The sequence below is a fragment of the Cydia fagiglandana genome, chromosome 12 (assembly GCF_963556715.1).
Source record: "Cydia fagiglandana chromosome 12, ilCydFagi1.1, whole genome shotgun sequence".
NCBI lineage: Eukaryota > Metazoa > Arthropoda > Insecta > Lepidoptera > Tortricidae > Cydia > Cydia fagiglandana.
In genome coordinates this window covers 2,419,807-2,447,497 of record NC_085943.1, presented here as the reverse complement: position 1 = coordinate 2,447,497, position 27,691 = coordinate 2,419,807, and the positions used below count along the sequence as shown (strand labels likewise).

Genomic DNA, 27,691 nt, shown 5'->3' with positions numbered 1-27,691 from the left:
CTGATGGCGACTGTACCTACTCATAGGCCAATCCAATAGGCTACTTTCCTACTAGTCAAGTCAGCTTCTGTTTTAGAACTGTCAAAACGATTTACTAGTATGGAATTTATATGAAAACGAGTATAGTGACGTCACGGCCAACTCACCTACTTTTTTGTATGTATGTATGTATGTATGTATGTATGTCACTTTATTGCACATAAACAGGTTTACATAAAATGGACAAAAACAAAACAAAAATAAAAATGTTATGTACAAAGGCGAACTTATCCCTAAAAGGGATCTCTTCCAGCTAACCTTTGAGAAAATGCGAAAGGATCAGATACTAACAGGTGAAAGACAATTTAATATGGACAAATAGCACTATGAGAATTTTGGATACACATAAAGGACGACGAGAGCGAATAAGTACTTAAAGAAAAAGAAAAAAAAAACCAGTACTAGGTACATATTAATAAATAGTATAAATACGCATAAACTATAACATACCTATACATATATATACTTAGACATATACTTACATAAAATACACATATACATATATGTATACATAAACATATAAACTATATATAAATATATATATATATATATACATATAAAGTATTCAGTTCTAACTACATCAGGAGTCTAATAACCACAACTTTTTCAACTTCTCCTTGAGTGAGGCAACAGATTGCGATTTCCTTACGTCCACTGGTAGATCGTTCCACAGCTTAACTGAGTAGGCAGCGAAAGACGCACAGTACCTAGACCTACAGTACGCACGCGACTTTTTCGGTGGAATGGCTAGAGTCAGATTGGCACTAGATCGCAGACGGTGATCGCTAACAGTAGCCAAAAAACTAAATCTTTCTGATAGATACGTAGGGGATGCGGGATTAAATAACACGTTAAAGAGTAATGACAGAACATGCACATCCCTACGACGTCGTATCGGAAGCCAGCCAAGCTGCGAGCGGAAGGCAGACACGCGATCGTACTTACGCAACCCAAATATATATCTAATACAGACATTTTGCAAGCGCTCTAGCTTGTCAAGCAGTTCCTCCCTTAGGTCCACAAAAGCAATGTCCCCATAATCAAGGAGTGGCAGTAAGAGAGAGCGAGCAAGACAGATTTTAGTAGTAAGAGGAAGAAAGTTTTGCAGTCGCCTTAGAGAGTGCAGCGAAGCAAATAGCTTCCTACTGACCTCCGATATATGCGGCGTCCATGAGAGTGTCTGGTCTAGGATGACACCCAAGTTCTTGACAGTAGAGGAAAGTGGAATCAAAGTCCCGTCATAGATAACATCGGGTAACACCATATCCGCTAGTTTGGAGATAAAATGAGGACTGCCAATTACAATTGCTTGTGATTTTTTAGCGTTCACTTGTAACCCGAAATTCAAAGCCCAGTTGCAAATAGCTCTTAGGTCGCAATTAATCTTATTGAAAAGAGAAGGAAGTTCGTCAATGTTAGCCGCCGCGTAAATCTGCAGATCGTCTGCGTACAGATGGTAATTAGACCTTAAAGATTTAGTAATGCCGTCAATAAAGATGGAAAAAAGCAAAGGAGAGAGCACACCACCCTGGGGGACACCAGCGGTAAGGTCACACCACCCGGAGACCTTGTCGTCGACCCTTACTCGCTGGCGCCTACCAAAGAGGTAGCTTCGAAACCAATCGAGAGCAGATTGAGAAAGGTTAAGCGTATTAAGTATGCCTAGGAGAATATCAAAATCTACATTATTGAAGGCACTACTAAAGTCCAGGAGCACAAGGAGAGTGAGCTTTTTTATTTTTATTTCTATTCTATTTATTGATGGTGTTTAAAAATAAATGCATTCTATGTTTTTCTCATATATTATTATCTGGTGCTTCATATCGTGCACGGTGTGAAATAATTTATTTAAAGTAGAGGAAACTTCCCTATTGGAGTTTTAGTTATTCGATCCAATTTCGATATGATATGATGTCAGTATCAGAAGAGACGGTTTTGGTTGAAGAAATGTCAGAGTAACTAAAAATTGGCCTGTCAGGAAAATTTTCAAATTTTTGGTTTGCGATGTCTACAGCTCACAAAGGCATTAGTGTGATAGTGCCTTTACTACTAGCGAGATCAATACAGAAGGTTAAAAAAGCGGTTCGTAAGTCAGTATATGAGTATAGGTACATGTACATATAGAGGTGCTTAACCCCGTTGGGTAAATGCGCAAATGTTTGTCAGCTATGGGTCGTGTTTTGTTTGTTTATTTTAACTGTTTACACTCGGAGTAAATTTATTTAAGCTGGCTTTAGGATCGTATAATCTCTTTAAACCTTTTTATATTTTTATTAGTAATAAAATCTTTGTGTCAACAAAATGTGTTTAAATTCGAATTTTTGCTTTATATATTTGAACATAACTTTGCCCGAAGACAAAGTGTTGTAGGTATTACTAAAATCTAGTCAAAGATATTATATTTTTTCGGCAAACGACCGTATTTACGCGCGCTACATTTTGCGCTTCAAAAATCCATACGCTCGTATACGAGCTTACACCTGCCTGTGCTCTCGAAACGGTGCGTGACAGTTCGCCCCGCAGAGTTATTCCAACTAGTTACCACCAAACCTAGGTGATGGTAACTACTGGGAATTATTTTTCCCAGTAGTTACCAGTGGTAGGTAAAGGTGGGAAAAAAATCCCTCGAAAGTGGCCCACTGATTACCAGTTCGACGGACGATATCCGCCTGTCAGTTAAACGCAAAATTTGACAGTTCCGAACAACTGACGGGCTGATGTCGTCCGGCGAACTGGTAATCTGTGGGCTCCTTTAAAATGAGCTTAGGTATATGTACGCTCCTATAAAACGATAATCTGATAGTTCTGAAACCTCTCTTACGTACAATATCAAGCGATATTATATTTCCTTTATTTCTCACTCGCCGGGATGGCGGGATTATAGCATTACGCGTTCATGCAAGCCGAAGCCACATGTGGTTGGACATTTTCTTTTTATTCTTTTTCCCGTGGCATCCCGGACGCATCGTCGCGTCGCCCGCGGAGATGAAAGGAATTTAAATTTAGATTGCGGACATTCCGTGTTTTTACCGTGAAAAATTAAAAATATTGAGTTACCACATATTTTTGATGCTTAACAATATTAACATGTCGATCCTGGCAATTTTTGTGTACCTACGAGTACATACCTAGGTCACCAGATAAGTCTTGCAATAGACAAATGGATGGTGTTTAGCAAAAATAAGTCATCCCACATCCATTTTTCAGTAAAATGTCAACTTTAAGTGTTAATTTTTTGAGTTGAATCTAATTGAAAAATTAATGTGGGTTGACACATTATTGCTTATCAGTTATCAGCATCCAAATATGAAACAAATAGGTAGTGAAACTTTTTGTTAGTTTTTGTGTATTTCCATAGACAATGTTTGGCGGGAAAAAACATAGTTTACGCCAGCGGAAATTATAAGAAACAAGGTAGCCGTAAAATCTTTGAAAAATTCTGTTGCTTTATACTTATTATTTTGCGCCTACTTTTGTTTTTGATTAACTTATGTTATTCTTATCTTTTTCGTGTTTTTCTTTATTTTTTCTTTTTTTTTACAACTTTTACTTTCTCTCTTTTGCAGGAGGTGACGACGATTCTCGTTGATATACGTCGAAGTTTACTTTTGACTTGTCTCCATGGTTTCTACCTGTAAGTTTTCTTTTTGGTTCTTTTTGTTTTACATTTCTTTTTTTCTGTGTGCTATTATTTATATTGATTTATTGCATAAGTTATATGCACTAAAATTTACTAAATATGTGAATGAATTGAAGTCAACCGGCGATTCACTCTTTAGCATACTTACCTATATGTTTTCAGAGTAGTAGTTGAAACCGCACCAGCTAGTAGCCGCCCTAAAGGAACGGCTCCCTATCAAACATCTGGGGTATAACCGCGAAAAACGAAGTCTCTTCTCTATCACTTTTATTACGCCTTCAATAGAGTAAAAAAGAAAGATTCCCGCAATTTGCGAATTTCGGTTTTCGCGGTAGCCCTCTACAACTTCACCTCTCGACATTTACAAAACAAAGTCGTTAGAAATTTTTACAAACTCAACTGTAAAGGTCAATACTAGAGATGCACCGGATATTCGGTTACTATCCGGTATCCGGCCTATCCGGCCAACAATCCGGCCGGATACCGGATATTGACCTACTATCCGGCCGGATACCGGATAGTAACATTGCTTGATTTCGGAGTAAACAAATTGGATTTAAGAAACAGACATATATGGTTATAATCGTACTTGTTTATTATTTTAAAACAATTTAATCATTGCACTGCCTTGCACGCGCACTCATTTCGAACCTAGAAATGGGTCCGCGTGAACGTTTACTAGGAAGCAGGTCAAACCTGCAGAATGCGCACCTGAAAAACCGAAATGTAGGTATAGTTCCGATGGCCGAATATTCGGCGGCCGGATACCGGATATTCGGCCGATGGTCAGGCCTAATATCCGGTATCCGGCCAAACAACTATCCGTTGCATCTCTAGTCAATACAACATCTCGTATCGACAAATGAGATATCGGATACCTCGGATAAATTAATATCCGCTAGATACCTTTTCCAATACACGGGTTATTCAGAATAAGAAACCCGTGCACAATATAATACGATTTAAATGTCTTGAAGTGCTTATGGTTTTAGACAGTTGAGGACGGATTCAACCATCGTTTTGCCATTTGTCTGACTTTCGTTTTAGTAATAGGTTTTGTGTCCGCTTTTGAATGAAAGAAGCGCCTGGGGTCCGTTGGCTCGTTGGGTGGATGACATTCGGAAAATCGCGGGATACTTTCGGATGAGACTAGCCCAGGACCGGGACGTACACGAAGAGAGGCATATGCTCAGCAGTGGGCGACTGAAGGCTAGAATGATGAATAGGTTTTGTGATGAATGTTAAGAATTGATACACGACAGGGTATTTTCCGTTTTCGCTATTATAGGTACTTTACCGTGGACGTTCTCGGCAACGGCAGGTTTTATAGTCACAATGAAGCCGAGCCCGAGACACTAATGTATGAGATTAGCAGTAGCTTTCAGTTTACCGTGGACGGCAACTACATATAGTCGATGTCAACGTCAAAAACAACTAGAGACTTAGGGCGTCCGCTACCTGAGGGCCTACCGCGAACCACGTTCGACTTGTTGACTCTCTGTTGCACTTGTAAATATGTACATACGTAAGTGTGACAGAGAGGTAACACGTCGAACGTGGTTCGCAGTAGGCCGTCTGGCGCGGTTGCACGGAGCTACGGAGCGGGTGAGCGGGTTAACGAGAAATAGCATGAGTAAAGCCTACAATGTCATACGGGTGCGTGCGCCCGCTCCGTGTACCATTAATTGTACATCGGTGGACCTTATAGAATAGAATAGAATAGTAGATTTATTCGTAAGCACAAACAATCGGAACAGTACAAAGTATAAAAGAAAACACAAAATAAGATTAAAGTGCCACGAAATGGCCCCATCTCAGCATGTTGCTGGTGGTTTCTCAGCAAGAAGATACAACATAACGACTATTTACAATTAAGATTAATTAATACAAAAACAAGCATCGTGCTCTAAATTGCTGTATCGATCCGGTCCGACCATATCTTGGCTGAGCATTACAGCTGTATATACTATTAGCGCCAACGGTGGCTACACTAACTAAAAAGCAATGTCAGACCAAACCAATATCGAGCGTTCATGAAATCTACGTTAAAAAATCTTGTAAGATTAGCTTATTACTTTGTAATAAGCCTTTTGTAATAAAGTCCACCGACGTGCAGTTAGGATTGTTTGTACCCGCGCCAGCTGGCGGACGCCCCAATGCGTTCACGATATCATTTTGATAAAATAAACATTGAAGAATAAGGCACAAAGGAAGCGGAATATTGAAGATATATCTCATTTCAAATAACGGCATGAAATTGGCGGTGAGGTTCTCGAGAAGTTGGCAGGCCATTATTTTTGTGTCTACTTTACCTGTGCCACGGAATACGGAGGATATTGGGCGGATAGATGGAGATTTTGTTGCCACGTGACGGTATGTTAGGTATTTCATTTATTAGCTCTTTTAAATTGAGAGTAGCCCGAATTAAAGGTTTATTTGACACTAGATAAGTACATATTAAGTACAAACCTAATGACTCAGCCATTAAGTACCCTGGGAACACAGTTTTCTGTGTCGCCCAATTGTAAATCATACGAGTGCTTGTAAAAAACAAATAACAAATCATTGGTATATACTTCAAGAAAAAGACAAAGGTACATTTTTGTAAAAGTTGTTGACTACATTTTCGAATACATTGTTGATTTTTATTGCAATAGGCCAAGCGGCCCATTTTGAAAACGGGATGACCTAGATCCTATTATGGGCCGGACACTATCATGAATTTCATACCTAATGACATTACTTTGAAGGAATGACATTTTTAGTGATAGTATACGGATTGTCATGAAGGAATGACGGTAAGTTATGAAGTTTATTTAAATATCATCCTTCAGTATTGGAGTTATGTATAAGAAAATAGTCGCGGGTCCATTAAACGGCGTTGCAATATTGATCGCGCTCCCATGGCGACGCGACGTCCTTGCTCAGGAAGCGAGGATTCTCTAGGACATAAAGCTTGAACACAGTAAAACATGGGCACATAAAGTAACAAAAATAAAAATGTTATTGAACATATTTCAAGGAAATTTTTATTGCATTTATTTACTAGACTAATAACCATTTTTACAAATATATACAATTATTAAATTTGCTTTCTATATGCCATACTGCGTGCTTTGCGTCGAATCCGGCTCATTAAGTCTTGCACAGCACTATCAGGATATCTTTTGCAAGCCCATTTCCATTTGTTTTGCAATTCAGCTGCCGATTTAACTTCTCCGCCTCCTTTTTTTAGAATCCCTTTCATAATTGACCAATATTCTTCAATCGGCCTCAGTTCAGGACAATTTGGAGGATTGCACTCTTTAGGTACCACTGCGACATCGTTATGTTTATACCACTCAACTACTGCTTTAGAGTAGTGACAGCTCGCAAGGTCTGGCCAAAATAATGGCTGTGAGCTATGACTGCGTAAAAAGGGCAGTAGACGCTTTTGCAAACATTCTTTTTTGTAGATTTCACCGTTTACTGTGCCTGTTGTTACGAATGAACGACTTCTTTTACCACAACTACAAATAGCTTGCCATAAAAGAAATTTTTTTGGAAACTTCGATCTCTTTTTTATCTTGCAATCTTCTGGGGCATCCTTACGATTCTTAGAAGTATAAAATTCTTGCCCCGGTATCTGCTTGAAGTCTGCTTTGATGTACGTTTCATCATCCAATACAACGCATCCAAATTTTGTCAAGTAATTGTCGTACAACTTTCGTGATCTCTGTTTTGCAGACAGATTTTGCTTAGCGTCGCGATTGGGTGCAGCTTGTGCTTTGAACGACTTTAATCCAGCTCTTGACTTAGTTTTCTGTACATATGACTGCGACATTTTGACCTTTTTTGCGACATCACGGGACGATAACTTCGGATTCGCTGTAAAAAGTCGCAAGACATGGGCTTCTTTTTTTTTATCCTTTGCGCCTTGCTTACCTGCACTTCCCGGCTTGCGATCTACTGTCAATCGTTCTCGGAACCTTTTTAAAACTAAACATACGGAAGATTGCGGTAATTTTAAAAGTTTTGCTAATGCCCTATAACTTAAATGAGGATTTTCAGTATGTTTGCGCAAAATAATTTCACGTTTCTTGTGTTCAGAGCTCGCCATCGTGAAAACAAATGATCAAAGTGGAATGCTGTCATAATAGTTTTCATTCAGGATATCAAATAGTTTTTATTTATAATACTAAGAAGTTTCCATATTGTATAAATAAAAATATATAAGCATTTACTTGTGCCCACATTTTACTGTGTTCAAGCTTTAGCAAGGACATCAGGAAGAGATCAGTTCACGTAATTATATCTTATCATTGGGATATAAAATAATTCAATTCCTATGAGGCGTCCGCGAGGAGTTGAAAGGGCGTTTTTTGCAACCACAAAATTTAAGACTAAACAGGAGCTGAGTTTTAAATATATTAGGTAAATATACCCGCCTAGCTAACGGAAGCGGCTCCTAAAACTAGTGCGATAAGGACAAGGCGAAAAATACTGCGTAAAAATCTCAAAAATCGAGGTTTCGTACTCGACTGTTTTCTCCTCCAAAACTTAACCAATCGTAACCAAATTTGGAAATCTAAATGATTATGAAATTATCTGTGTCGGACCGTTTTTATTTTTTGGCTAATTGATATCAGTTTTGAATACTACGCCTCTCATTGCGGCATAGTCAATGAGGCCATTTTGGCCATTTTTGAAGGGCTCTAGCGCCTTAAAAACAAAAATATCAAAAAAAGCAAAACGGTCCGACACAGATATTGACAATATTAATATGTGTTGAAAAAATCATTGCTCTAGCATCAAAACCCACGGAGGAAACAGTCGAGTACGTTTGTATGGAAAAATGACCACTCCTGTTGGCTCTTAAAGACTGCACATTTTTCGTACAGTCAACTGTAAAAATATGGTTGCACAAATCATCTCAAAAATATGTCGCATAGCTCTTATGTCAGCGTATTAAGAACTATATTAAGTAAGTTGTCTATACCCATATTTTTTTGACTGTACAACTAAGATAGGTACAATGATCATACGCCCATTGGTGAATGCTACATTTATAGTGTCGACAGTGAGCTTACGACACCACTCTCAAGGAGCTCAAGGAACATACCGATTGTTTCCAAGAAGTAACAAGAAAGATAATAGAAGCAATAATATTTGTCTGGAGAGTTTACAATCGTGACCGGCGCGATGTTACACATATTTGTATTCAATATACGTTCGGAAGTGACAGTTGACAGAGCGTGTATGATGCGTAACGGGAAGTGTGGCGCATTCAGGATTTAAAAAGTTTTTGGTAAAAATTTCATTTTTGGTACAAGCTTTTATCGCTAGCTGTACTTTTCTTACGACAGACAACTATCACTCATTGAGACAATTCTATAAACTCCTAACACGATTAGGTTGCGTTGTTTCATCACAGAGTTCCTATGGCCACCTCCTGTCTCCATCATCAGATCAGTTCGACAGTACCATATTATTGTATTGTCATCAGAACTATATACAGCTGCCAATTTTCATGACGCTACGATCCTTGGAAGATGGTTAAATTTGTTACTTACCTTAGATTCCATTACATAGTTAGGTACATACAGGTCGACCTAATAAAAGCTTGTTAAAAAGGCGTGGAAATGATTTTTATTAACATCTTCAAAAATTGCCGTTTAAATGTGCTTAGAAATGTGAAAATATAAGTATCGTTTTTACAGATTTCCCCTATCTTTTGGCTAGTGTAAAACATTCCCGCACCAAAACCTCTGATGTATGTTTATTAGCCAAACTATTATAGGGACCGTGCGCGTTGGATGGTCTGCCATCTTGTGGCCTGAATCGAAAACATATGTGCACATGTACATTGCCAAAGCAAGTGCTATCATCTACCGTTCTCGTCGGTACTTTTCCTTGTGCGTAGTAGGTTTTGCCATCTTGTGGCCTTCATCGGAAGCATAAACTATACTAACTATAGTTCATGCACGGGGCCTATAATGTAGTTTGGGGAGTTCAGATAAACATGACGAAATAACCTTATAGAATATTAAAAAAAAAAAACACCCCTTATAGAATATTTTAAAGAAGGGTCCGGGCTTTGTCACGGAAGAATACACTGCAAGATCTGTGTACTTACTGAGAGCTTATGGCATAAAGCGGCTTAGGCGGTTTTCATTTTCCGAATGGCCGCCGAAGTACCTACACAACGGTATAAAGAACCCAATTTATTGCGATTTATCTTCTAAGATGCTTGAAATTTCACTGAGTTTAGCCCCGATTACCTACATTAAAGTGAATCGTGAAAATGGACGAGATACGATTTTGATAGCACACGAAGTGCAAGTGTTATTTTAAACGTCAAACTTCTATGAAATTATTATTATTATTATTATTTTTTTGATTTATTTAGAACACAAACAGTCACATAATACAAATGGACGGAATTATAACAAATGGATGGAATTATGACGTATAAATAACACTTGCACCGCGTGTGCTATCAAAATCGTTGCAGACTTGTCTTGGTCTAACTCTAATCAAATTTAGAATTCGTAGTGTTAGAATGGCAAAAAGTATGTACCCACGCAAGACAAATTGATAGGAAAACCCAAAAAAGGATTCAGGTTTCTCCATTTGGATTTACATATTCTTTAAAAACTGATGAGAACATCGCATTTTATCCACAGTGGCAAAGTAATTTGATGCATATCTTGAGTTGTTTCGGTGAAAATGTTTTGGTGGCCTAGGTACTTTACCCTATTGAAGTATGGACTCCTTATACTCGTGTTATTGAAAGACTTAATAATATTACTAGGTACAGAAGACTCACTCTCTAACAAAACGCGTCTGTTACGATCAGGAGAGATATGGCCGCTAGGTAGCGACAGCGCCACGAGCGGCTTATGGCTAGCCACCAAAATTAGTGTGGAACGGATGTACTTGTTATACTACCTATATATGCTACCTGTTGGAAAGCGACGAAATCGCGAAGTGAGCCACGCCTTTAGGAGAAAAATCGCAAATACGCTCGGTCGTTGCCTCCATCCGTTTGAAGGAAACGTGATTACGAGGCGCGAGGGTCCAAATGATGTCGATTTCAACGTTAGGGAAAATCACTAGTTTTCGAGGCACGTGTTGTGCGAAAAGCGGTTTATTTGTATAGGTAGGTACTAGCTTTTGCCCGCAAATTCGTATAGGTACTCTAACTCAATGGTGATGCGTAACCTGACTGACACACACACTCACACACACACACACACGCACACGCACACACACAAATTTAGTATTAAGTTTTATTATGTTGGTTTTTGTTTATTTTATTTTATTTTAATATTTTTTTTTCATCTAAATAACTTATCTACAATTTTATTATACCTGTGTACCTGCATTCTCAATTGGGAAGAAATTACAAATAATTTATCTTTCTACAGTTCCTCAACGTAGCGGCAACTGACGTTCACGATTAATCACTATAATCTAGAATGAATTTGGTTATGAAAATGTTGCTCTCTTGCGGTATATTTATTCCGTAGGTATGTACACTGTACAGAACACACACATTAGATATTAAAGGGCGTCGAAACACAAATGCTGGAAAAATCGGGAAAATGCGTTCGTTGACCCCATCATTCAAGCTCCGTTTGAAGGGAGATACGTGATAACGAGCTGTCAGGGCCCGAACATAGCCTCCTATGGCCCAGCCATACAAAGGAAAAATTCATAATTTGCCTCTGAAATTTGAACCTTTAGTGCAGGGAATAGAGTTGATTTTGTATTGTTTGAAAATTTAACGACACAAAAGAAATGCAACTCTGTTCCAATTGAATATGATTTAAATTTCATCGAACTGAATAAGTACTATATAGGTAGTAGGACCTTGGGCCTTAGGAGGATAGAGCACTTACACACTAGTGGTGGTTCATATAACAGCTTGCGGTCACCAAGTATTTAGGTAACTTCAATGGGTCTCTATTGTTTCCCATAAAGTTTTAAGTCATAATGTATTGTTTGTCCGAATTTTCTTTAGTCATAATTTGTTTTTTCTCAGAAACGCGTAACTTTTCAGGATTACCATAAAACAAACCTATCTATATGATAACCTTGCGAAAACCCTGAAAAGTTAACGGTTTCAGAATTATGACTAACGATAATCTGACATTCATTACATTATGACTTTCAATAATTATGACAAACAAAAGGATCCCAACTTCATTACTAAATCTCGTAAAAAACATTTTACTTAAAATTTAAATTGAGTTTTAGCATTCAGCATGGGTTTTTGCGGAGTAAAGTAGTGTAGAATGCAACAAAGTTATGCGGCTCACGAGTAAGACCGCCTATGTATGTTACCGCGAGTTGTACACGCGGTTTACAATGTGGATTGTGGAGTAAATAAATCATAAATCATTTATTTTTCGTGATAAACTTGATGATGCTCTCCTGACCGATTTCGGCCACAGCGACTGTGTGCTCTGGAGTAGGCAATTTTTAACTCGTGTTATTAGAGTGTAGCTGATCCACTATGTATGATGATAAACTTAGTATACATACAAAAGTAAAATGAAAGGTTTAATAGAGACATAATTACACATGGTTACAGCATACAGCATAATGCTGACCCGAGAGTCGGCGCTGATTTTCCGGAGAGTCCATTTTGGTGGGCCACGATAGCGTTGTCGCGGAGACAGAGTCAATGACGGATGCTTCATGGGCCCAAATGATCCCGATCTGACGTAAGGGAAATCATTATTTTCGACCTTCCATGCGTGAAAGGCGTTTTATTTATACACTAAGGTCTCGTAAGGTCAACGCAAATCTCTGGTAAACTTGCAATATTTGTTCCAAAGCCTTTGTACAAAGGCGGTGTTTGATTACTTTTAAAACTTGCCGCGGCCCACAACTTTTCCGCGAAATCATTAAAACTTGAATCCATTATCACCTTCTTAGGACTCGAATTATAAAAATCCTTTGTAGAACTTAACTATGTTTCAAATTTCGAAGTCCTAAGTCCTACCTTTAACGAGTTAGTTTAGTACTAACATAAGTACCTATACTAACTAGTCGCTTACGTAAGTTTCCTTAGCGATATAACTTACTGATATTTCTCACATAAATAAAAATTCTAACAGTGAGAATTCATAATACAAGATCATATAGATGATTGTCTCGAAAAATGATAATGAGGTGTAAACTGTCCAGGCAATACGATCTTTAATTGCATGTAGATAGAGTTCATTTTAGAGCGACAGTTAACCTAACTGCTTCCTGCTATGAGCATAATTATGACGGTTTAACTGCGATGTAAAGATTAAAATAAACCGGTCGTTATCTTGGCCATTGTTACTTGCTTAAGATGTTGTTGTAAAGTGAGCTTTTCTTTAATAAAAAGTGATATTCACTACGTTTAAAAAAAACCGTTTTAGTTCTAAAATAAAAATGTACCGGGTGTGGCCTGTAATACGAGCAAAAAATTTAACTGTAGGCTGTACTCCTCATACTGACCAACATTTGTTCAGCGACTTTTAGAAATAACTTGTGGTTTGATTTGTAATAAGCGCCCTACAGACTATGCGCGTGAATCGCGGGCGAAGCCGCGAACGCGAGTGTGGAGTCTAGTCGCTGATATGCGAAATCGACTCCAGACTCGCGTTCGCGGCTTCGCGCCGCGATTCGCGCACGAGTGTGGAGCGGGCTATACACTTATTGCGAATTTTGTTATGTTTAAGGCGTGTCAAGCAACGTCAATCACAATGATATGGCGTGGCGATGGCGTCCATTGAAGATAATATTTATTTTGTATGAAAAATAGGGAGTCTAAATGCCTCATAATTTTTAAAAGTTGTTGAACAAAAGAGTCCCCGTTTGAGGAGTACAATCTGTTTTAATTATTTGCTCGTGTTACAGGCTACACCCGGTATAACAACTGTCCTGTATTGTTCTCAAACAATTAATACCAATCATCGCGTATTGTCCAGTTATTTTAAGCGGCTCGGCTAATTGTTTTCATGATTCATATACCTCGCCTGATTTTCTGAGTCACACGACTTCTGCGTTTCTGTTGCATGTAATACAATAGTTACAATACAGTACAATTAGATGATCAAACGAACTTACCTGAAGTTCGATCGTAATTATCTTGTCTTCGCCTCCGAGATTTATCATTTACAGGGTAGTTGTCTAGGTATGCAGCAACCAAACGCACAAGTATTCAGAGTAGAAAGAGAAAACAAGATTGTTTTCTCTTTCACACCTCGAATGGTCTCTCCAACAATTCCTCTTTTTTGCACAACGTCTATAAAACATTTACGCCAAGCGCGCACCACGATTTTAATTTTTGCGACACGATTTTAGAATCGCGCTGTAATTTATCGCAGAAAATTCAGTGCGCGCACTGCGATGAAAAAGTCGACGATTTGTTCATTCTCGACATGGATGTCGTACCAGTCGCTTGTCGTGAAACAATATGCAATCGCTGTATGACTGAGTATTTATACCACAAAGGTGATCTCCTTCTATTTCTATAATTAAACAGTCAACATCTAGCGTCTCATCTTGTAACTCCATTGGAGAAGCAGGTTCCGATATGTTGACGCTTGGAGAGCGAAATGCCGACTGAGGTTCCGGCTGCGATTTTATTATCGCAGTGCGCGCGGGGCCATACAGCTTCGTATGCTGCAATTCACTTTGCGACAATCGCGTCGCGCGCTGTCGCGGAAAAATGTAACAAATCACAATTTTAAAATCGCTGCGATTTTTTTGTCGCATATGCGCGCACCGCCATATAAACCCATACGTTACATTTCTGCGACTAAATTATCGCGCGACAAAAAATCGTGGTGCGCGCTTGGCTTTACACAGAGAGACACACATAATAGGCGCGCATGTCACGCCTTTCTTTAATGAAAAAAAGTCCCTAAAAATGGCGGCGCGGAGGCAACTACATCTAGCAACACAGGTATATAAAATTGTTCAAACTCGCAGGCCTGAGTACTTGTTTAAAAAGCTTAGATGGCCGAAAAATAAAGACCGTGGAGTTCGCAGTATGCATGTTAATAAGTTAATTGTACCGAAGCATAAATTTATAGGGTTCCAAGGTAGTTTTACCTATCGTGCCTCGAAAATATGGAATGATTTACCACCCCCTCTCCGTACGAATATGTCATTACCGACTTTCAAAGCTAATTTTAAAAGAATTCTTTTAAGAGAACAATAATGTGAACGATGATTTAAATTAAATTTAAACTTAAAGTAAATTTTAACCGTTTGGGGCCCAATTGCTGGACAGGGATACGTGAACAAGTATTTCTATATAAAATTGTAATTTAGATTTAAATGAGCACCTAAGTAAATGTTAATACAGGCTACGAAGGCATGTATTCCCCTATAGCTAGCAATTTTTTTTTTATACGCTTAGAGACAGGTACGGGCTGAAAAACAGCGCTGCGCAGTCGCCAGACTCGTGGCATAAGCTGAGTCCCGAGCCTATTGTCGCACTTAGGAATTAAACATTAACAAATAGTTCTAAATGTTATACCTATTATATAAATAGTTATTAAAAGATGTATGTATACTTATCGCTATTCTGCTTTGTGCTGTAATTAATGCTTATTGCCTTTATATAGGGTGGTTGACTGTCAAGTCAAATCAAGTTCTCTTTTTTTTTTTTTTTTGACGTGTCGGAACGGTTAGCGACTATGGAGTGTATATGAACGCACACACGACACGATGTCACGTTAAAATTACATTCTCCTTGTATATCTCGTTAATTAAATATATTACATATATTCTATATTTTATATACAGTCAACAACCCTATCGGACTTTAACCTTATAATGTAAGCTGTAACCTTTTTTGTTTTCTCTTTGTTCGATTTGTTGCGACAATAAATGACTTTTTACTTTTTTACTTTTATAATACATGAAGACATAGGGAATAACAGGCGGTCTAATCGCTAAAGAACGATCTCATCCAGCGAACCTTTAGTTAGGTTGAGGAGAAATGATAATATTCATTGAACTATTTATTAGGTGGTGGTGGTGAAAGTGGCGCTGTCTTGTGTCGGAGGCCAAGGGTGGTATTCGACAAGCGACGTTTGACGTATCGTGTTGATCTCCCGTTGATGTGGGAAAAATCATAAGTTCTCGAATACGTACAATGTCAAAATTTGACATTAACAATCCACAGTTAGGGTGACAAGCAAACCAAACCGAACCACCCTTAGTTTAGAGTTGAGTTTTGGATGGTTTTGGTTGTACCAAATGATATTATCCACCGTTGATGGAATCAACACTCAGTATGCAATAAAATCAACTGTTGATTTGACATGGATGCGAAATCTGACAGTTGTACGTGTCGAATTTGGCCCCAAGTCTCATTTTGGGTCGCTGAGCCAACGGAGTAAGTAAGTATTTAGGTGGTGCAAAAAACTAAATTTGAAACTACATAGAATATGTAGTATGTAGAGTGTAGTACCTACTCCAACTTTATAACTGATGACTTCTAATGTTGTTCATTCTTATCTTCAAAACATTTCTGACCTCTGATGTAGTATGCAACTGTGTACAGTGTACAGATGTGGTGCATAATTGTTTTGCATCGTATTTTCTCGGAAACGTTCACATTTGTCATACTACTTCAGTCAGCCTTAGTACTTTTTGTACAGAGACTAACTGAAATAGCAAGACACGTTCGTACGTTTCCGTAAAAATACGATGGAAAATAATAGTGTTGCTCTCGTAGCATTCTACAATTTCTACATGTAAAATTGCCTCTATGTGAGCTCGCGCTTTTACTAAACGCTTCATATTACGATACCCTGTGTGAACTAAATACATTATTAACTTTCCTGCGTAGTTTGACGTGCTCATAACTTCATGAACGATTTGCCACAAAGATCCTTGGCCCACTTCGGAACTTGGCCGTTCTATTAGCACTAAGGCCGGTTCAGCTGCAATGCAATATGCAGCGCTTGCGAACTGTAGGGCTGAACCTAACGTTATAAGTTATTCAGAATGCTTTCAACCTTTAAGGCAAGGTTGCTGACTCCTTAAATACCTACATTACCTACCTTTTTAAGCCCTTTATTTAATTGTCACAATACTTAAGTATAATAATAGAATTAGCCTTCTCTCCTTCCTAAAAAATCTTTCTTAGTTAGAAAGTAGATTAAAGCTCCTACCTTCAACGGTATAGGTATAGATATATACACTCGTAACCTTTAAGGTTAGATCTAGTGATCACTGTAATAATAGAAATAAAATCGAAGTGTCTAGAAATAAAAATGCGCGGGTGTCGCGAAGCCATGAGCGCCCAACCTTCAGGTAATAATTTATTACTATTCGAAACGGAGCAAAGCAAATCACGGCGCGTGCCTCGATCGGCGCCTCGTGTAAACAAGATTGACAACTCGTGTATTTATTGGCCCAATTCCGTGTAGCCTGAGAAACCGTTGTATATCATATTTTGGCAATCATCTGTCTTTTCCTTCTCTTCTGTTAGGTTACTTTTCTAGTTAGAGCGGTTTCGCACCCTTCCGCACCGCACATGTTGAATGACGGAAATAAATCGGATGACGGAGATCGGATCTAGTGCGTAACTTACCATAGAAACAGTTCTACGGCTACTACGGACCATATTTTTAAGGGTTCGGATCGGATTCGGATCGGACGTAGTGCGAAACCGCTCTTAAAGTTGGGCAACTTTAAGAGCGATCGGCGCCTCGTGTAAACAAGATTGACAACTCGTGTATTTGTTTCCCCAATTCCGTGTAGCCTGAGAAACCGTTGCATATCATATTTTGGGAATATTCTGTCTTTTCCTCCTCTCCTGTTAGGTTACTTTTCTAGTTAAAGTTGCCTAGTTAAAGCGCATTTCACAAAGCTATAGAAATTACGGCGCGTGCTTCGGACGACGCCTCGTGTAAACAAGATTGACAACTCGTGTATTTATTGGCCCAATTGGGTAGGTAAAGTTTTTTGAAGATAGGCAAATTAAATTTTTTACCGATAGTATTTATTATAGCGATCACGGAAATGCAGCTCTTTTATTTTTATTTCATTTTATTGATTAAATATAATTTTTTAAATGATCGATATGACGTTTGTGAGATGGAATGGCAGATCCGAGTAATTCCTTTGCGCGCAGTAAATGGGACGAGATAGAAAAAAAAAACGATGTCAACTGTCAGTGTCACTTAGCTCTCATTCCCGAAAAATAACGGACAAGCCTCATGTTACCTTGCGAATTGCTATTAATGTTATCATTGAGATTTTAGACGACCTCAGCACGACCCACGGACTTCTGATTCCCCACGACATCTGCGCCTATTTGGACAAAGATTGAATTTACTTTCGATAACTTGGCACTGCATAATAAAATTATTGGACAACGTTTTCTTCCCCACCCCTACACGACGGCCCCTACGCTGACCCTTGGACAGAGTTTTGCAAGAAAAATAAGCGAGTTCATACGAGATTGCGAGCAGATTCTACAAATTTGAAATTATTATCATAACAGTGATAAGCACAATGCCGTTGAATTAGAGGAGCAATGGCCGTACAGGAGTACGTATCCGTGAAATACGTAGGTACATAAAACTTTCTTCACTTGTGTTTTGATTTTTATTATTAAATTGCCATGAGCTGTTAAGTTCGTAAACAAGAAATCGGTCTAATTTTTTCTAACAATTTCAACCATCTGTTAGTTTTGTGTGGTTATCCTCATTTTATGAATGTTGTTCTTATTTTCAGGTGGATGTAAACATTCATTGGCGGTATTATACTGATGGCTAATTAGAACCATTGAGCCATGACATACTTCCTTGCAGTGTTATTCGGCTAAGCCTCGAGCATCCTGTGAATCTGAAGGATATAATTATTTCCATAAAAAAGAGCAATCGAATTAGGACCAAGATATCCCGAGAATCTAAAGACATTTTATAAAAAATGCAATAAAATGAAAATGGGAGACTCTCTTATTTTAACAATGTTACAAGATCATGACAATGTTATGGTCTATACTTATTAAAATTTTAAAACCAACATGTCTTTATCTTTGACTTGAAAATGTACAAATGATTTGGGTTAAGTTTTATGAAGTGCAACTTATGCTAAAAATCTATTATTATTATATGTCAAATTATCGTGAACTCGATGTTGCTTAAGGCGTATCCAGATTAGTAAATTTTTCGCCAATCTGATTAAATTTCCCGATCGAATCGGGACGTACGGACGCAAACGCCAATTTGGCTCGCCGAATTCAACCGCCGATAATGACCGATAAAATGAGGTGCGGACACAAGAACACCAATTTGTGAGGCTAGTATTTTCGTTATGGGGCATTTTTTCAATTTAAATGGCTCTAATATCACCATAAATCTAAAATTGGAGATTGACGCCAATTTCATTTCTGAGATTGCGGTATCCAGACGGGACTGATCAAATCGGTCGATTTGATCAGTCCCGTCTGGATACCGCTTTAGCACCGCGAAAGGGCGCTGCGCGGTGCGCGCGGATTGACGCATGCGCGTACCGTATGCTTAGTATCTATGGTAATATAATTTAAAAAAATATGCAGATAAAAGGCGGCAAAGTTTATTCGTTGTGCAATACTCAATAAGTTACCGCTTGTTATTTTAATACTCGTAATAAACAAAATGAGTTCAAGTGACGAAAACGACCTGGAATAGACGGCACACCGCCTCATTTGAAAGCAGAAGCAAACTTAATAATGAATAACTAGCTTCCTGCTAAGTCCAGGGACAAATACAACAGGACTTACGACATGCTCATGCTGTGGAAGGACACAAGAAGGACAGCCAAAACGCAAGAAACACCTACTCTGAAAGTGGTTTTTAGCGTATTTCTGTGACCAAGTGAAAACTAAAAAGCCATCTACATTTAATATAAACTAAGAATATGCGTTGTTTTTTTAATTGTATTCGCGTCACTTTACCCCTATTAAATACGCTTTACTACATTGAATTTGTTTTATTTCCTCACATAATTTGAGAATAGTGCTTACTATGTATACCTCAATGGAAGCAAAAATATAGTATTTTTGCGAGTTGATACACTTGCTACTTGTGTATAGTGGCAAATGTATTAAACCCGCAATCAACACTAATCAATATGTAAACAGGCCCCAACGTGAAGCACATTTACCCTACAGACATACTTATCCATATTGACCATATTTGAACCTCTCAACTCTCTTCAAGGGCACGCCACACAGCGTGATTCTATATACTGTTGTAATGTTAATGCTTAAGGATAATAATTTGTGGATTTATAAAATAAAACGAAACGACCACAAATTTACTGGATTTATATTATATTATTTTGGATTTATATTATAAGTTTTCTAAAGTACAGTCGCCATCAGATATATTGGTGCAGCTAGGATGCTCATAAATATCTGAACACGCCTCTATTATCAGGGCGTGCGTGTTCAGATATTGTGAACACCTTGCCGAGCCCATATATAATAGCCAATAACGACCTAGTTATAAGACTATTACAATCTTAATCATTATGTATGTATAATACAACAATCACGTTTATATAGTCCTCACAAACGTATAAGTTACCATTTTGACCAATATATCTTCAAAGCTTGGCACCGAATCGCTGTTAAAGACTTTGGTGTGCTCAAATACGCTGAATTTGGAAAGTAACGTCTGTACTGTCTTGTAGACGGTACGACGCACTTTGAGTTCATCTCTGTAATATTCTATTTCCATTCGAACGTTTCCGGGATCGTCTCCATCTATTGTGTTGATACTGAGATCCAAAATGACTCGTGTAGCAGTCCAAGAGTCGTGGTGAAGGCGTTAATGAAAATGTTCTCCAAGAAGCAGTGCCAAGTAGTCGAAAGCAATCGTTATCATTATCAAAATATCCGTGTTGAGCGTGCTAGGGACGTTAAAAATACTTATTCTAGAAATCACACCGACATCCAATTACAAGAAAACACAAATGTTTCGTCCGACCATTATTTTCCAATTATTTGCAAGTTATTTTCCAAGAATGACACTGACAGTTGACATCGATTTTTTTTCTATCTCGTCCCATTTGCTACGGCAAAGGAATTAATTACTCGAATCTGCCATTTCACCTCACAAACGTCATATCGATCATTTAAAAAATTATATTTAATCAATAAAATAATATAAAAATAAAAGAGCTGCATTTCCGTGATCGCTATAATGAATACTATTGGGAAAAAATATAATTTGCCTATCTTCAAAAAACTTTACCTACCCAATTCCGTGTAGCCTGAGAAACCGTTGCATATCATATTTTGGGAATAATCTATCTTTTCCTCCTCTCCTGTTAGGTTACTTTTCTAGTTAAAGTTGCCTAGTTAAAGCGCATTTCACAAAGCTATAGAAATTATGGTGAGTGCTTCGGACAACGGCGACGCCTCGTGTAAACAAAATATTGTCAACTCGTGTATTTGTTGCCCCGATTCCGCGTAGACATCGAAACCGTTGCATATTTTGACAAACACCTGTATTTTCCTTCTTTTAAACTTCGTCAGACGGAGGTTAAATTATGAGTCCTCTTAGGTTACTTTCATCGAAAGTTGTCTAGGTGAAGCGCAGTTCGCAAAGCCATATAAATCACGGCGTGTGTCGCGATCGACCCCCCTGTGTAAACAAGATAAGTGATAAGTAACTCGTGTATTTATTGGTCCAATTCTGTATAGTCCAAGAAACCGCTCCATAATTCGGCTGACATTTGTTTTTCCTTCATCAAGTGTCATCGGGCCCTTCTAATGCCGGCTACACACGTAACTTTAAGAGTGACATTTCATTTCCAACTGCAGCTGCAATACTGTTCATTTTACTATGGAAACGCGTCGCTGTCATTGTCAATTTCCATAGAAAATGAACAGTATTGCAGCTGCAGTTGGAAATGGAATGTCACTTTAAGTCGTAGCGATTTCAGACTGTGCAGATAAATCGATGGTTTCATAGAAATTGAAACTGCTACCGATGAACGATAGTCTACTACGATTTGTCATACATGTGACGATATGTCGGGAATCGTGGGCGTATCATACTAGGTAGCACATCAAAACCTTCAATCGTGGATGACGAGGGCCTTCAATGAAATACGATATTCAACTCACAGTCTTTACTGCACAAGATTCATTACAAATCACAGCACGCGTTACGTCTCTTATCTTAAGCAAACCAGTGGATTTGACCCAGGAACCGCCACAGACGTCATCTTCTCCTGTTCGTTCTCATCGTTCCCTTCTGAAGATTGATTGACAGCATAACTTCAATTGTTCTCGATTGCATTTGTTTTGACAGCGCAAATCGGTTTGCACACATTAATGATACGATATATAGTTACTTACGTGTGTAGCCGGCATGACGTGTCTCAACACGAGAGCCTGGTGAAGTAACGCACAATTTACTCTACAGTTGTAGTGCATAATTAATTTCCATCGCATTTTCACGGAAACGTACGAACGTGTCATGCTATTCCCGTCAGTCTCGGTACGAAAAGTACTGTGGTTGACTGAAGTAGCATGACAAATACGAACGTTTCCGAGAAAGTACGATGGAAAATAATTATGCACTACATCTCTACCCAATTTTATCAATTAGAATTAGACGGATGTTTGACCCTATATGAAACCATTATACCCGACCGATTGGCAATTTCTATAGACCTATAGACATTCACATAATACAATATGTATTAACTAAAAAAAGAATAGATAAGTAGAGTTAGCAGCGTTCTCTCAACACCACTTTCAAACGGAACGGATTCAACAAATATAACCACATTTCCGCCCATTTCAATTTTCCAGAAACTCATTTTACTCATTTACCATTTCAATCACAAGTTGTTGACAACCCCAATTTTCAATTGAAATAATTAATTTCCTTTCCAGACTGTTTTGAGTTTATTTTTGACCGGATTTGACCTTAACTACTAATTAAATTAAAACTAGTTAAAAGGGCACAGGCAGAAGTATCGTGGGCGTCTCAAGTGGCTCCATGACACTGGCAGGGTAGGCAACTGATTGCCAAGGAGATTTGTTGAACCTGGTACTTATAAGTAAGTACGTAAAATATTTAGCTAAAACCTCTCCTTTGCATACCGGGTGTGGCCTGTTATATGAGCAAAAATATTAACTGTAGCCTGATGTACTCCTCATACTGCTCAACATTTGTTCAGCGACTTTTGAAAATAACTTGTATTTTTATTTTTAATACACTTTAAAGGTTATTCAAAGACGCAATGTATTGCGAATTTTGTTATGTTTAAGGCTTGACAAGCAACGTCAATCACAATGATATGTCGTGGCGATGGCGTCCATTGAAGATAATATTTATTTTGTATGAAAAATAGGGAGTCTAAATACTTCATAATTATTAAAAGCTGTTGAACAAAAGTGTCACCGTTTGAGGAGTACAATCTATGTTTTAATTATTTGCTCATAATGTTACAGGCCACACCCGGTATAATAATATGCCCCACTTAAATATTTATTATATTCTGTTTTTAGTATTTGTTGTTATAGTTAATAGCGGCAACAGAAATACATCATCTGAAAATTTCAACTGTGGTTCATGAGATACAGCCTGGTGACAGACAGACGGACAGTGGAGTCTTAGTAATAGGGTCCCGTTTTTACCCTTTGGGTACGGAACCCTGAAAACAGAATTTCGATATTTTCTGTACATAAAAACAAAGATTCCGATGAGTTGAGTGTCCCATAAAAAAGCTGCTCCAACTGTTTTGTACAAGCTGCGCCCGACCTCATTACAAGTCGCGGCTAAATAACGAGCCACTTGACATTTACCTGTGACTGCGACAGCCTCCTTTATGCCACAAACTTCACAAACAGATAGCTTGCTCTGTTGTTAGGGTTCCGTACCCAGAGAGTAAAAACGGGAGCCTATTACTCAGGACTCCAATATCCGTCTGTCTCTACCAGGCCACCACCAGGCCGTATCTCATGAACCGTGATAGCGTGATTTCGTACTTTTTAGTATTTGTTGTTATAGCGGCAATAAAAATCACAGACAGTGACAGACGGACAGTGGACTCTTAGTAATAGGGTCCCGTTTTTACCCTTTGGGTACGGAACCCTAAAAAGGAGCAAGTCAACGAACGTGCCCGTCAATTTGAGCTGGCCAAACATGGCGGCACACACCTGTGCTCGTTACGTTTACGATCGTCTTTACTACCGGACTTACTGTGTTGCCGACATAAAGAGACCCTTTATAGCCTAGCATTAATTACCTAAATACCTAGCAATGGTTGATAATTAACTATCATATGGTTACCAGAACCTATTAGATTTGGGCTATTAATTAAAAAGGCTCATAGCGATTTATAAGAGTTGGAATTTATTATCGCAACATTGTAAGGCAAGGTGTGCTCCTATTCATAGCTACCAAGGTACTAAAGTACCTACAAGCGAAGTCCTTAAGATTGGGAACTATAGGCTGTTGTTTTTTATTCAATAGTTTACATGTGTGAAAGAGGAAGTATAACAATATACTTGTATGAGTAAGATAGATTTAGTTTTGTTAATTCCAACATTCGTATTTTTATCCTCTTAAGCTCACGGTCCTACCCATAGTACCATCATCATTCGGTTGCCCTTGTCCCATTCATTTGGGGGGCAGCATGTCTTTTTCTTCCATACCTCTCTCTCGCCCGTTATCTCATCATTCACTCGCGTTCGTTTCATATCATCTCTCACATAGCCCTTTTCCTCGGTTTTCCTCTCCCGTTTCCGCATTCATTCGCAATGATGATGATGATGTCCTCCCAGACGTATCCGGCAACGACGACATCCTGACAAATTAAAAAGAACCGGGCAAGTGCGAGTCGGACTCGCGCACGAAGGATTCCGTACCATAAAGCAAAAAAAAAACGGAAAAAATTGCAAAAAGAAAACGGTCACCCATCCAAGTACTGACCACGCCCGACGTTGCTTAACTTTGGTCAAAAATCACGTTTGCTGTATGGGAGCCCCACTTAAATCTTTATTTTATTCTGTTTTTAGTATTTGTTGTTATAGCGGCAACAGAAATACATCATCTGTGAAAATTTCAACTGTTTAGCTATCACGGTTCGTGAGATACAGCCTGGTGACAGACAGACGGACGGACGGACAGCGAAGTCTTAGTAATAGGGTCCCGTTTTACCCTTTGGGTACGGAACCCTAAAAAGGGTCTTAACTATTACGTGCATGGGCGACTGGGCTTGAGCGTGGCTCGCAAATCCAAATTTGGTTTTGAAAGCGAACTCAACTATTCGCGCAGATTTACAAAGGGTTGCCAGATGGTCGGGATTTGGCGGGATTCTCCCGATTTTTAGCATGTGTTCCCGATTCCCGACAAAGTGTAAACTGTCCCGAAAAACGGCTTCAGGTTATAAAACAATAATTTCAAGTTCCGAACTGTCGTCGAGCGAGCGAGTTGACATAGTGCCAATAATGTAAAATATCGTTGTTTTTAATACAATTAGTACTTTAATTTGAATGTATTTTTTTTCCGACATAAGTCCCAAAATCCCGAAAAATTGATATTGTTTCCCGATAATAGCGCCTTCCAATCTGGCAACCCTAAATTTACAACATATTATTTTATTTTAGCGAATTTCAGCAAACACTAAATTATTTCTGGATTTTAGACTCCGACGTCCATGTACAAGCGTTGATTCAAATATCATTCTGATGTGGCAGTGTAGGTACGTTCGAATTGGCCTGTTTATACCAATAAGGAACCGTACATCAAACCATTTATTTCGCAAAATTGTTATTATTAGGTATTTATCAACTTCGCGTTGTATTTTATTGAAATTGTAATAAATGTACTTACACCTACTCGGTAACTGCGTCATATATTAAGCAGGAAAATGAAGCAAGGCATGAAAAACTGTGTATTTATTATGTCTTCGTATGTACGATAACTGCGTGCCAACCACAAATCATCGGTAAACATTTACTTAAAGTCATGACACTAATGACATTACTATTGACAGTTGTTGTGATTGGAAGTCAATAGAATGAAATAGTATATTACATTACAGGGCAGTAAAGTAAGAAATATCTCGTGTCACGTGTAGGTAGTTGTTGGCCGAGACAAACCCGAGGTCGACAATGTGATCTGAGGCTTTCTTATTTACTGCCCGAGTTTTGTGTATTATTTTTCTGCTCGACGGAGCCGGAAAGTGGCAACTTCGTTTAGCGCTTGCCAAAAGTTGACGCTTTCCGACCGGAGGGCAGAAAAGGAATTTACAATATATAGTTCGTTTTTTTTAGCATTTAGAAAGAACTCCGCAGAAGTAAGCGTGCAGTTTTTATCAGGCTTGTTAATTGTTAATAATTATTGCATTATCTAATGTAGCATGGTCAATACATATAATTTACTTCAAATTGTTACCGCTAAAAGTGCCAGATTTGAAACCACAAGCTTACTTCTGCGAAGTTCTTTCTAATGCTAAAAAAAACGGACTATACTTATATACAATAGCAGACTATACTGATTTATATATCTTTCGTTTCCTAGATTTGATACAAGAACAAAAACCTTCCACAAAGCAGTTGTGACCCTATTCTCTAAAGCAGTAATAATAAATAAGAAGGATATTAAAGCACAATAGTTGCGTGTCGCGCGCATCGATCTGGCGGACTAAATACGGCTGGTGCTTTAAAATGCCCATTGGCATGGTTTCGTGACGATTCTACAGTGTATTCAAGTACTAAAACAGAATAAATATAATAGTACTAGGTACAGAAGACTCACTCTCTAAAAAAGAAGCGTCTGTTACGATTAGCACAGACATGGCCGCTAGGTGGCGACAGCGCCACGCGCGGCTTATGGCAAACCCCAAAATTGGTGTAATGGATGTACTTTTAGCTACCTGTAGCAAAGCGACGAAATCGCGAAGTGAGCCACGCCTGGTAGTAGTATTTAACTACTTTATCACATATGTAGTTAATATGAAACCTGTCGAAACAGATATTTCGGTTGGACACTACCAATAATGATTAGATTATATATTACATATAAAACTAATCAAATCTGGATGGCAGATGTGTCCGGCGGACAAATCTATCAATGTATGGCGGGAGTTAGGCGCAGAGGTGTCTGCGAACAGATCTCTAGGATCTGGGGGACACACCTGTGCTTCTTTCCAACATTATCATCATCATCATAACTTAAAGAGCTTTGCTCTTGTCGGTGGAGTCAATCGCCAATCATTTCTTTCAGTATTTTAATTTCCTCATACGACGCATTATTTTTTAAGTTGGCTGAGATAAGTGATTCTAGGTCTCCCTTCTTCTCTTGTCTTTTCAATCCTACCTTCCAGGATGTTTAGGAAAAAGTTATCATGCCGTATAAGGTGTCCTGACATCATGCCTCTCCTATTTCTTTCCAACATTATATACGAAATTAAAATCTGTCACTATAATATTTCGCAACCTAATATGGCAGAATCTTTTTTAGTCACGGTAATTCGGCCCTACACAGAACACACACACACACAGACACAAGCCTATGGTTGACAGAAGCTTATGGAAGAGACTGGTCAGCAACATTAGGACATGATGTCACGATCCTCAGCATTGAGGGAACGACTGATGATGATGATGATGATGAATTCGGCCCTACCTTGCATTATTTTTAGACAGCACTTTCGTTAAATACGATTGTTGTAACTAGAAACGTGATCTATACCTTAATACAGGGGTCTCCAAACCCCGGCCCGCGGGCCAAATCCGGCCTGCGACGGGTTCCAATCCGGCCCGCCGACACCCAAAGCGGGTGCCCACTATCTGGCCCGCGGGAGCCAGTCTCCAGGGGTTCAGCATTCATTGAGAGCGGAACTGTTCCTAACAGAAGCAACCAGACAACCTCCCCCGGCGCTAAAAGCGACGGTGGCCCGCGCGAAAGTTTCTGAGGTGCAATATGGCCCTCAGGTAAAAAAACAAGGTTGCACTCCGGGAGTGCCGACAGAAGTGAAAACTCAATGACTAGTCCAAAATGTCTG

General features: G+C 38.7%; 1 protein-coding gene across 2 annotated transcripts in view; it reads left to right on the top strand.

Annotated features, from left to right (window-relative positions):
* LOC134669425 (tumor necrosis factor alpha-induced protein 8-like protein) overlaps positions 1–27,691 on the top strand; it is an 87,487-nt gene that overhangs the window by 34,266 nt on the left and 25,530 nt on the right. The window contains exon 2 of one of the 2 annotated variants that reach the window (XM_063527003.1): positions 3,606–3,673. The exons of the other annotated variant lie outside the window; for it this stretch is intronic. Within the exon in view, the coding sequence (XP_063383073.1) occupies positions 3,661–3,673 (13 nt within the window). The 5' untranslated portion in view covers positions 3,606–3,660. The remainder of the gene's footprint in view (positions 1–3,605; positions 3,674–27,691) is intronic. 2 annotated transcript variants of the gene reach the window in all.